Genomic DNA, 11532 nt, shown 5'->3' with positions numbered 1-11532 from the left:
TTATACACTTAATGGCAAGATCCTGAGGACTGTTGCTGAACAGCAAGCCTTGGAGAGCAATTTCATAATTCTTTTAAAATACATTCATCACAGGTGGGCAGGATGATGAAGAAGGCATTTGGTATGCTTGTCTTTATTGGTCAGTGCATTGAGTATAGGAGTGGGAGGTTATGTTGCAACTGTACAGCACATTGGTTAGGCCACTTTTGGAATACTGTGTGCAATTCCAGTCTCTCCTTCTGCATTGTTAGGTGTTTCTCCAAACTCTGGAGTCCACTGATCCAGGTGGCAACCTTATAGGCAGGTAGGGTCTGGTTCCAAGATCACCTCTACCAGGCTGGGGTTGGAGGACGGCCCTCCTCAGCAGCATGCTATCGACTAAAGCTTCCAGGTCCCCTGGTCTACAAAGTGAGGTAGCAATTTTCCATTACCTGCATCATCCGGGGCAAATATCATTGATTACACAGGGCAGCACTGGACTGCCAGCTCTAGATAGGATGCACAATGAGCCGGTGCCAGTAGTCCTGGGACCAATGCTTCTGCTTACTGTGAATTGGCTAGCACTGGCTGTCATGGGCATGGTACCTGGTCAGTGAGTAAGTTTGGGATTGACAGACCTCTCTGGGAGAAACCCTCCATGAAATTTGACAAAATTTCCACAACACAGTCCTTTTACTTAAAAAAAATCTTCAATCTAATCCCACCTGCCAATGGAAACAATGATTTTGTTGACTATCCACCACAATAGTTTGCCCCTGTTATTGACTGTTCTCTGCTGGTCGAGGGGTTAGTCTGAAAAATGGCTGTCCGAGTCGTTGATCTGCTCAGTGTCACGTGCAATAGTAGCAGGTTAGTTAATTTTTGAGCCCAAGCAGTTCTTATCTCATCAGTTTCTGTGAATTGTCTGCTGTCAGTTATGATAGTTACTTTAATGCTAGTAGTGAGTCTCAGTCGTTACTTTCTTCACTGCTGTTAATTGCCGGAGTCGTTGAATTTGTTGCGGAACCTACCGATTATTGTATTTACTGCTTGTTAAGGATGTAGAGCTCGCCTGGGCGTTGTGTAGCCCCCGTACTGACGTGCTGGGGAGACTAAGCCAGCCTAACGTCACCCATTCTCGCACAAGGAAGAAGCTATCACACCGTTTACTGCAGTTCAGCGCCTTGCGAACCTTAGTTATGATCCGGAGCTAAACATAGGGGCAATACAAAGAGGTCGGGAGCCGGACCCGACTAGCTGCAGGTAGGAAAGCAAGCCTCAGGGTAAACCTTTCACTGAGGACGGTCCCAGCGCCTACAGGCCTGCCTCAGCTTTAGGCCTGTTCCCATTTGCCTGTCCGGAGATGTTAGACTGGTCTGCCCCCTGCCCTGGGCTTCCCTCCCGGCCAGCCGCCTCAGGAGCCGGGGAAGCCGCTTGTCCTGCGGCTGTGCCCGGGGAACAGGATGCTAGCTGCCGATGCTCCGCCAAGCGCGTTACGTTCTCTGCCATTCATTAAAATCAGTTCAGAGTCTGGACCGTAAGTTCATAATGGCCTGGAAATCACTGACTTGTACGTGAACGCCCACCTTGTCCTAACCCACGCAAGCTTGCTAACTGATATAATTACCTGCTACTTACCCTTGCTTTTTTCTCCCTTTAACACAGGTTGCTGTGAAGAATAAAGGGTTTCAATCAGGAACCTTCGAGTCAACTTACTTTTAAATCTTTTGTATCACTATGACTGAAGGTACAATCGTGAAAGAGGGGTGGCTTCACAAAAGAGGTAAGATTTTGTAATTGATTCCAGTGGAAGTACACAACACTCTTCTTTCCACGTGTTTAAACAGACATTTTACTATTGTCTAGTTTTAACAAGCAGAGTTGGTAAACAACTGTATTCCTATCAAAGTTTGCAAGAGAGCATCTTGATTTGATATAATTTGCTACAGTAACCCTATTTGATCTTATGGTATCGGTTAAGGGTTTTCTTCTGTAATGTCAGAAGCACTGTCCATAAGGTGCATTTTTTGAATTGTATTATTGATTATGTTTGGTGAAAATGGTAACAAATATAGGCACTTAAAATGTTGAATTGTGAATTAAAACCTCCTTGCTGCATTTACAGTATTTAACACAATAATACTACTGTCAATATTAATAAATAATTTTATTGTACAAAACACTATCTTGCAATAATTTTCACATGCCAATACTATCTAAGTCCCCAGTTATGGTATAGACCTTGAGTGCAGTCTGAATAGGAGGTTCTAACATAAGTACAAATACTGGAATTGAGCTTTTGTGCAATGATGGATGTGGTTTACTCTCCACTTCCTGACATGAATGAATGCCTTTTGAATGATGAAGACATGTCATTTGCCACTCCAGCAATTTCACCACATTTTTACGGTGGAAAAACTGACTCCATTGAGTTCAAAAACTGACATATAGACTCTTTAATCGCGCATTGAAAAAGTTCTATGTTTACTTTGTCAAGAGTACTTGTAATAAAATATTATTGATATGCAACTGATTACTTTTATTATATCACTTGGAGGAGAGTATTGCATTGTGAAATGCTGTCATCGCAATTAATTTCATGGGAGGTATGTCCTTATAACAAATGCCGCACAGTGTATGAAAAGATTCAAGCACATTTATACATTACAAGATAGGATATCTGATATACACATCATAATATTACCAAGATGTGTATATGTATTTTGAGGAAATGTTTTTAGATATATATGTCACTTTGTTAGAATGGCATATTACTTTTTACTTTTATACAGTGCTGCTTAATTTGTGGCAACTGCTATACAATATAACCAGTTGAAGCATAAACTGATGAAAACTATTACTCAATATTAGATAGTAGATGTTTGTGTAGTAATATTTGGGAAAAAAATAGAAATACAAACTTCATATTTAATCAAAATTGTAGTGATAGTGGGCATAAAAACATTTTATCTAGGATAAGTAATGTTGAGTGTGTCCCATTTAATGTAATGGTTTATTTGATACATTTCTTGAAATTAATTTCAATCAAAATATTAACCTTTGAGATTTTAGTATAAATGGGTTCATTTAACTGGTAGGTTAAAAAAGAATTTCTGACATCTATAATTACATAAAATAGTTGAACGATTGGACTTTATGCGATGATTTTATTCTGACAATTTTCAGAGAGTAAATTGTCCATAAAAATGTGAGTTTAACATTTCATAGCCTTCATTTTCCAGGTTTGTTAATTTTTATAAATATTGTTGTGTATAATGAAGTGGTTTTCACAACATTTAACATTCTAAAAGAAAACTTTTCTGATTGTGCTCTGAAGACATAAAACGTAATTCAGAAATAAGAATCTCACAGTACGATAACAACTTGCACTTAAATATCACCTGGAGGAACACTGCAGGCCAGGCAGCATCAGAGACAAGAACGGTCCCGACCCGAAACATCAGCTTTCCTGCTCCTCTGATGCTGTCTGGCCTGCTGTGTTCCTCCAGCTTCACATTGTGCTATCTCTGACTCCAGCATCGTCAGTTCTTACTATCTCTGAGTGACTTATATATCACCTGTGTTGAATAAAATGTTCCAAATTACTTCATTGGAGCATGATCAGAAGAAACTTGCCACCGAAACTGGTAAAAAGAGTTTAGGAGGTTTGATCAGTTACTTTGCGAAGAGATAGATTTTAAGGGAGGACTTAAAGGACATTTGGAGGAGAGGTGAAGCAATTTGCAGGCATATGAAAAGAAGCAGAAGTAGACTACCTGGCTGCACAAACCTGCACTGCTATTCAGTAAGGTAACAGCTGATGTCTTTGTATTTTAAATGTTACATTCCAACCTACTTTCAATAACCTTTGATTCCCTTGTCTAGCAAGAATCTATCTCCGTCTGCCTTAAAAATACATTGTGACCCTACCTTTGTTGCCTTCTGAGCTAGAAAGCTCTAAAATTGCATGATCATTTCATAGGAAAATAGTCTTCCCGTTTCCGTCCAATAGGGGAAATCCCCTAATTTTGAACATATGCATAAGAGGAAACAGCCTTTGCACATGACTTTGCCAAGACCATTCAGGATCCTGGACGCTTCAATCAAGTCCCTCCTCACTCCGCAAACCTCCAGTGTAAACAAACCCAGCCTGCCTAATCCATCCACATAAAATAAGCCACTGATTCCATGTCTCACTCTAGTAAACCTCCTCTGAAGTACCCCCAATTCATTTACATCCTTTATTAAATAAGATTTAAACTGCACAAAATGTTCACAATGTGGACTTATTATTGCTATGTATAATTGAAGCTTAACATCACTTTATGTTTAATACCTCTCATAATGAAGATTAGTATTTCATTACCTACCTTAACTACATGCTGTAGCTGAATGCTACTTTTCCGTGAATTATACACATAGTAAATTCCACTGCACCTTAGAATTCCACAGTCATTATCCATTTAAGTAATACTCTGCTTTTTCATTTTTCCTGTCAAAGTAAACAATTTCAAATTTTCCTCATGTTATATTCCATCTGCCAGATTTTTGCCCACTCACAATGCTTATCTACCTACAACCTCCTTATGTCTTCTTTATAACATATCTTTCCAACTCGTTATCACTCCTCATTTTGACTGCAGCAGACCAGTGATCATTACACACAGAAACTACCATCTATTTTTACATTCCTAGCTAACTTCCTGTCACGCTTTTTGTCTTTTCTTGTTTTGGTTAACTTTTTAGTCATTCTCTGCCATCCTGTATTCTGACTAATGACTCATCTTTGTACAATTCCTTCCTTTTCCTTAAGTTTCGTACTTTCCTAACTTCTTAAGATTGGGTGATCCTTCCTTTAGAATTCTTTTCTTATTAGTAGTAATATACTTATTTTGAATATTGTGAAATACCCCCTTAAACATATGCCACTGCTTGTTTTATTCCTCAGCATCAGAAGCTAGCTCAGCTTTCATGCCCACATAGTTGACCTTACTTTAAATATTAGATTTAATCAAATCTTCTCTGAATTTTATATTCAGTTTAAAAAAAATCATATTATGGTTGCCAGTGTTCCCTCTAAGTTGCACATGCAGAGCATACACACGTGTCAGTCAATGTGTGGACACATTGATGTTCAGAAGCTGTTGCTCTGCACAGACTTCAGTGATCTGCAAAGTGGCAGAAAAATCAAAAGGGAATGTAGCTGGTCTTTGATACCTAGGTCATTACTCTGAAGTCATTAATTAATCCTGCCACATCTCATAATGTCAAATCTAATACAACCTGCTCTCGATCCTACATTCCCCCTTTTTTCTCAGCTGCACAAACCTCTGAGGCCCAGACGCAACAGGAACTTCTGCATAGGAATTGAGTACAGGAGTAGGGATGCCCTGCTGTAGTTATACAGGGCCCAAGTGAGGCCAACCATGAGTACTGTGTGCAGTTTTAGTCTCCCGGTCTGAGGAAGGACATTCTTGTTATTGAGGTAGTCCAGCGAAGGTACACCAGGCCGATTCATGGGATGGCAGGACTAACATATGAAGAAAGACCGGATTGACCGGGCTTGTACTTGCTACAGTTTAGAAGAACAAGGGGAGAATCTCATATAAAATCCTGATGGGACTGTACAGGCTAGATGCAAGAAGAATGTTCCCGATGTTGGGAACTCCAGGACTAGGGGTCACAGTCTAAGAATAAGGGGTAAGCCATTCATGAGTAAGATGAGGAAGAATTTCTTTACTCAGAGAGCTGTGAACCTGTGCAATTTTCTCCAACAGGAAGCTGTTCGGTCTAGTTCATTAGATATATTCAAGTCAGAGTTGGATGTGACCATGCAGTTAAGGGGATAAAGGGTATGGAGAGAAAGTAGGAAGGGGATCTGAAATTGCATGATCAAATATGATCATATTGAATGGTGGTGCAGGTTCAAAGGGCCAAATGACCAAATCCTACACCTATTTTCTATGTTCCTATGTTTCTATGAATATGAAAGTCAATACATCAGCATGTCATTCAGCATGCCCGGGACCTTCCAGCAGCGGCTTGGCAGTGCAGCTTAGTGGGACCATTGTCCTGGTCAGTCCCAGAATATGCCGCTCTTAAAAAAAAAGCCTTCAAAAGTATTCCATGAATTCTTCATTCAGACTATTACTGCCAGTCTGATTTTTCCAGTGGTCTAAAGTGACTCATGATTATTGCTGTCTCGTTCATCAGTTTATACCACATCCTGACTTACTGAACCAATTCATCCCCAAGTATTGTGCAAAAGCTTTCCTTTCCTAACAATGCTACCCTTCCACCTTTGTCCAGCATCCTTTTCCTTTTGAATGCCACAAGTTCCTCAATTACCAGGACCAATCGTTCCCATCTTGCAACCAAGCCTCTGTCATAACTATCAGATCATATTTATTTCCTTCAGTGTATGCTATGAAGTTGTTCGTTTTCAGCATGTTACACGCATTTTGATATTGAGCCATTAGTTTTATCTCTCTAAGATAACAAGGTGTAGAGCTGTATAAACACAGCAGGCCTAGCAGCATCATAGGAGCAGGGAAGCTTGACATTTCGAGCCTAGACTTGTAATATCTTGTATTAATTGTTGATGTATTTCAAAGTTTTCTTTCTCTCTGTCCCTTCATGTTACTCTCTGACCCACATTTTCCATACTACTATTTTTCTCCTCCCAGCTTGTTTCTACTCTTTGTACAACACCTTTCTACATTTTATCCTTGCCCATTACTTAGTTTAAAGTCCGTTGGACTTCCTTGTTCTTGCAAACTGCATAACTAATGGTGCCAGCTTGTTTCAGGTATAGAGTGCCCCCAAAGTCTAGCTTCAAGTTTACCCACTGGTGGTGCCAGTGATCCGTGAACCAGAATTTCAGAGATTAGAGTCTAGATGTCTGAATGACTAGCTGCAAATATGTTGTGAATAAAATAGGCAATTCACAAGAGGCAAGAATTGGAAACATGCAAAGAGCTCAAAAGTTGTAGAGTTGGATGAGTTTTCAGAAATATGGACGTGCATTGTCATATAGGGATTGGAAAAGGATTTTAAAATAGAGGGATTGTAGGTCAGCAAGAACATGCGTGATGGAAATACAGAACTTGGTGTGAAAAAAGATACAGCCGGTAGAACCATGGATATGGTCAAGTTTTTATATTAGGTGGAAGAATGGGAGGCAAGTGGGTGATCCTTTCCATACTTCTGTCTGAGGGTAAGAGCATGAGGCTGAGGAATAGGCTGAGACTCGGTTATTATTGTTACCTTTTCCATAACAGAGGGTCAGAAGCACAGCTTAGATCGTGTGGGATGCTGAGGTTGTGAACAGTGTTGTTCAGCTTGAATGAGTGAGCAGTAGGTGAATTGAATCATTAGTTGGGAAATCATATTTGTAGTAGGGACTGAAGGCAATGACTTGGGTTTTCCAATATTTTATTGGTTTAAATTTATGCTAATTGAGGATTGGATGTCAACAATACATTCTGACGTCACAAGAGGTGGAAAGAGGTAGTGATAGGACAGAGCTCGCTATTGTCACATGGAACTGGGACAAAAATGGATCTTTGTGTGGCTGGAGTAGCAGCAGTAGAGACAGGAGGAGAAGCTATTATATGAGACTGAAATGACACCAATAATAACCATGTTTTATTTCTGCAGTCCTCATAAATATTTCCTTGTGTAGTTTTGTGACAGGGTAGGAGCTATCACTGAAATGTAAAGCTCATTCTACTCATGTGGACACTTAAGTATTCAGAAATATTGATTTATCTCAAAACAATTATTTTGAACTGTGTATGTGCTTTTACCAAGAATTAGTTTGATTGCTTTGATAATTAATTAACTGTTTCCAAGTTCTGCTGAGTATTCAAGCCTTCAGTGCTGGCATCCAATATTTATACATCTTTTTAATTATATGAAGTTGGTCCTGTCATATGAGAAGAATCACATTTAAAGCAGCTACTATCTTATACCTCATTATTCAAGCAGCAACAAGACACCAAGAACAAAGATTGAAGTTTTGAGACCATTACACCATAAATTGACACCATCTTGGGTCAACACAGGGTGGAACTGAAGGAACACAGCAGGTCAGACAGCATCAGAGGAGTAGGAATGTTGATGTTTTGGGTCAGGACCCTTCTTCAGACCTAAAACATCAATTTTCCTGCTCTGATGCTGCCTGACCTGCTGTGTTCCTCCAACTTTATGGTGTGTTGGTTCTGACTCCAGCATCAGCAGTTCTCGGCACCATAAAATATTGAGCATAGTTCGGACATTCAGCCCAGCATGTCTGCTCCGCCTTGCAATCATGGCTGATATGTTTCTCAATCCCATTCTCTTGTCTTTTCCCTCTAACTCTTGAGATCTCCTTACTAATCAAGAACCTATCTATCTCTGTTTTAAATACACCCAATAACTTAGCCTCCACAGCCTTCTGTGGGAATGAGTTCCACAGATTAATTACCTTCTGGCTGAAGAAGTTCCTTCTCATCTCAGTTCTAAAGGGTTTTCCCTTCACTCTGAGCCTGTGGCTTTGGGCCCTAGTCTCTCCTACTAGTGGAAACATCTTCTCCATGCCATTCTGTACAGGCTTCTCAGTACTGTTTCAATCCGATTCCCCTTCACCCTTATAATCTGTACTGAGATGGACGTAGAGTCCTCAACTGTTCCTCAGATGACAAGCCATTCATTCCTGGGATCATTCTTCTCTTCCTCCTCTGGACCCCCTCCAATTTCAGTACATCCTTCCTTAGATATGGGGCCCAAACCACTTACAATATTCCAAATGCAGTCTGACCAGAGCCTTATACAGCCTCAGCAGTACACCCCTGCTTATGTATTCTAGCCCTCTCCAAATGAATGCTAACATTGCATTTGCCTTCTTAACTGTGAACTGAATCTGCATGTTAACCTTTAGCTAAGAGAAGCCTGAATTAGGACTCCTAAGCCCGTTTGTGCTCCAGATTTCCAAAGCATCTCCCTGTTTAGAAAATAGTCCACTTCACTAATCTTCCTACCAAAGTGCATAACGTCACACTTTGTTTTTATCTTTCACCAGTTACCGTAATAAATTTAAAAGAAATATTTTTAAAAACCTGAAGATGTTAATATTGGGCCTAGAAGGCTGGTAGAAATATGACTGCTACTCTGACGTTTTTTTTCTCTTCTGCTTTCAGCTGAAAACTGCTCTGGTATTCAATTTCTTGTACTTGTATTTTTGCCTTCCTTGTATCTCCCCTCCGACCTTTCTCATCATTTGGTTCCTGTTTAATAATGTTTCCGTTTGTAATATATTCAGTTCTTGCGAAAGGGCCTGTGTATAAAAAAGGCTTTTCTTTCTTGACAGAGGCTGCCTGACTTGAGAGTTTCTGCCGTTTTCTCTCTTTGCTTCCAAATTGCAGCATCTGCAATACTTTAGACTTTGTGAACAAAGCTGTGTTGAAATGGAAAGTGTTTAGGTGTTGTTGAACAAACATGGAAGAATATGTAACTTAAAAACTAAGGTGGCCTTTTGCATACAGAATTGTTGAATTTTCCCACATGGATGTTTATAATGTACTTTACAAATTATCAACCTGGAGAGAAGTGCTGGGATAGTACTGAGAAACATGTTACGACTCCTCTTTTAAATATTAATATCAGAGCAAACCTAAAGAGCTCAAAGCTGAGGAACCATAGGAAAACTGCATATTTTCAGAACATTCATTGACAAGTATTCAAAGAATTTTAATAGTGTGTGGTTGGCAGCTCATTCAGTAACCCGCAGGTGTTACTAGATTTTCATTTAAAAGAATACCTTGGCAGATATCTTATTCTTCTTTTTGTGAAGTTTAACTTTTATAAACTTTGTGTGCTGCCAGAACATAATTTCATCATGCCTGAATTATAGTGGACAATTTGCAAATCTCAAATGTTAACATTTAACCACAAAATTGTTATTGGATTGGATTTGCTTGCTTTGATAATAAAACTGTTGCCCATTCCTTCAGTTTTTAAAACTATTTTGAACTTGTTTTAAACTTTTCCTTTCTGTATTTATTTTGTTCCTTCTCTTTTCTTTTTTATCTTCTTATTTCTTCTTTATCTTCTTATTTCTTCCTGTACCTGATTTCATTCTCATTCCCTCTTCTCAATCGTTTCTCCATTTCTTCCTCAATCTCGATATCTCAACACTCAAGGAGGTACAGTATTATCCTTTGCATTCGTAAGTTCCTGCTTGCCTTCTCACTGTGTTATCAGTTTGCATATCTGCATATGATGGTGCCAAATCTCTGAGCTGAGGGTGTAGGATAAAATTTAACAGAGGTGCCCATTCCAACAGATCTGACACAGTGCTTGAAAATAATTAAAGCAATACTTGTGGATGGTTTACCTTATACTTAAACTTTTTTGACTTAATGTGATTTTTCATGCAACATAAGTGTAGAATTTTAGACCGTAACCTGAAAAGTAGGGCTGATACTGATTCTGCTTGAGGAGCTTAGAACAGAAATTGAATTAAATAAGTAGGAGTTGCAATTTTGCTCTAATGTGATAACAATTATTACGTTTAATAGTTCTAATCCTTAACATTACAGCTGTTAAGTGCACTGGGGCATGAGGAAGTTATAATGGGTGCTATGTAAATTCAAGTCTTTTCTCTTCTGAATGATTTTTTACACCATGTGAATCCTACAGTTGTCAATCCTGTCAGTTGATTAAACTGTCCTTCATTCTTCACAGCCACACTGTTGATTTTGCCATTTCCTGCTGCCTCTCGCCTGATTTCAGTCAAAAAAACCAGACTCATCTCTGTCCACTTCCGTGTACCTCACCACCACATCCACTGTCTTATTCTAATTCCTTCATTATCTGTTCCTTTGGAAAACTTGTTCTCAAGGCCATTTACAGCTATTTTTCAAAAAGCAACTGTTCAGCCTTTAGCTTTCCATTTAAGAAGATACTTCAAATTGTTCAAACGTTCCTTCACTTCCATTTTGATCCCTCGCCCGTGTTATTTATTTCTGTAAAATATTGGAAAGACTGAAGCCCTCGTTGTCAATCATCATCACAACCTCAGCACCATTGCAATCAATTTCACTGACTTCCCTGGGTAATATAACAGGCTCAAGCAGACTCTGAGTTGAGTAGTCAACTGCATATCCTTTCCAATGTGAAGATTGTTTACTGTCTTTTCTATCTTTGCAACTATCTCAGTCCTTATTTTGTTGGCTTTAAAACGCTTCTTGTCAGTGCGTTTGCTCTTTGCAAAATAAGCTATTCCAATGCTCTTCTTGTTAATGTCACAGCCTCCTCTCTGCTAAATTTCGGGCGATCTAAAGTACTTCCTGATTTCAGCCTCCACCAAGTCACACTTTGCAAACACCCTTGTTTTTGTTGACAATTCTCTTTTGGTTCCTGGGCCCCACTGCCTCTGTAATTTAAGATTATTTTTTCTTGTATTCAAAACTCTTACCTTGGCTGTCCAATAGGACTGTGTGGTCATCTAGCAAACCCATTCTAGACATTTTGCATTTTTGGACCTGATGGGAGATGCCCAAGATGGTCATG

At 39.3% G+C, this 11532-nt stretch overlaps 1 protein-coding gene across 3 annotated transcripts in view; it reads left to right on the top strand.

Moving 5' to 3' along the window:
• Positions 1 to 742: 742 nt before the first annotated feature.
• The window catches only part of akt1 (v-akt murine thymoma viral oncogene homolog 1), a 110848-nt gene continuing 100058 nt past the window's right edge, over positions 743 to 11532 (top strand). The window contains exons 1-2 of one of the 3 annotated variants that reach the window (XM_048538326.2): positions 743 to 849; positions 1645 to 1762. In XM_048538326.2, the coding sequence (XP_048394283.1) occupies positions 1717 to 1762 (46 nt within the window). In that variant the 5' untranslated portion in view covers positions 743 to 849; positions 1645 to 1716. Of the gene's footprint in view, positions 850 to 943; positions 1243 to 1458; positions 1517 to 1644; positions 1763 to 11532 lie in introns of those variants that run through there. The other 2 variants (XM_048538325.2, XM_048538327.2) reach the window with 2 other exon arrangements.

Source organism: Stegostoma tigrinum, chromosome 10 (assembly GCF_030684315.1).
Source record: "Stegostoma tigrinum isolate sSteTig4 chromosome 10, sSteTig4.hap1, whole genome shotgun sequence".
NCBI classification, from domain to species: Eukaryota; Metazoa; Chordata; class Chondrichthyes; order Orectolobiformes; family Stegostomatidae; genus Stegostoma; species Stegostoma tigrinum.
This window is presented reverse-complemented; position numbering and strand designations above follow the sequence as displayed.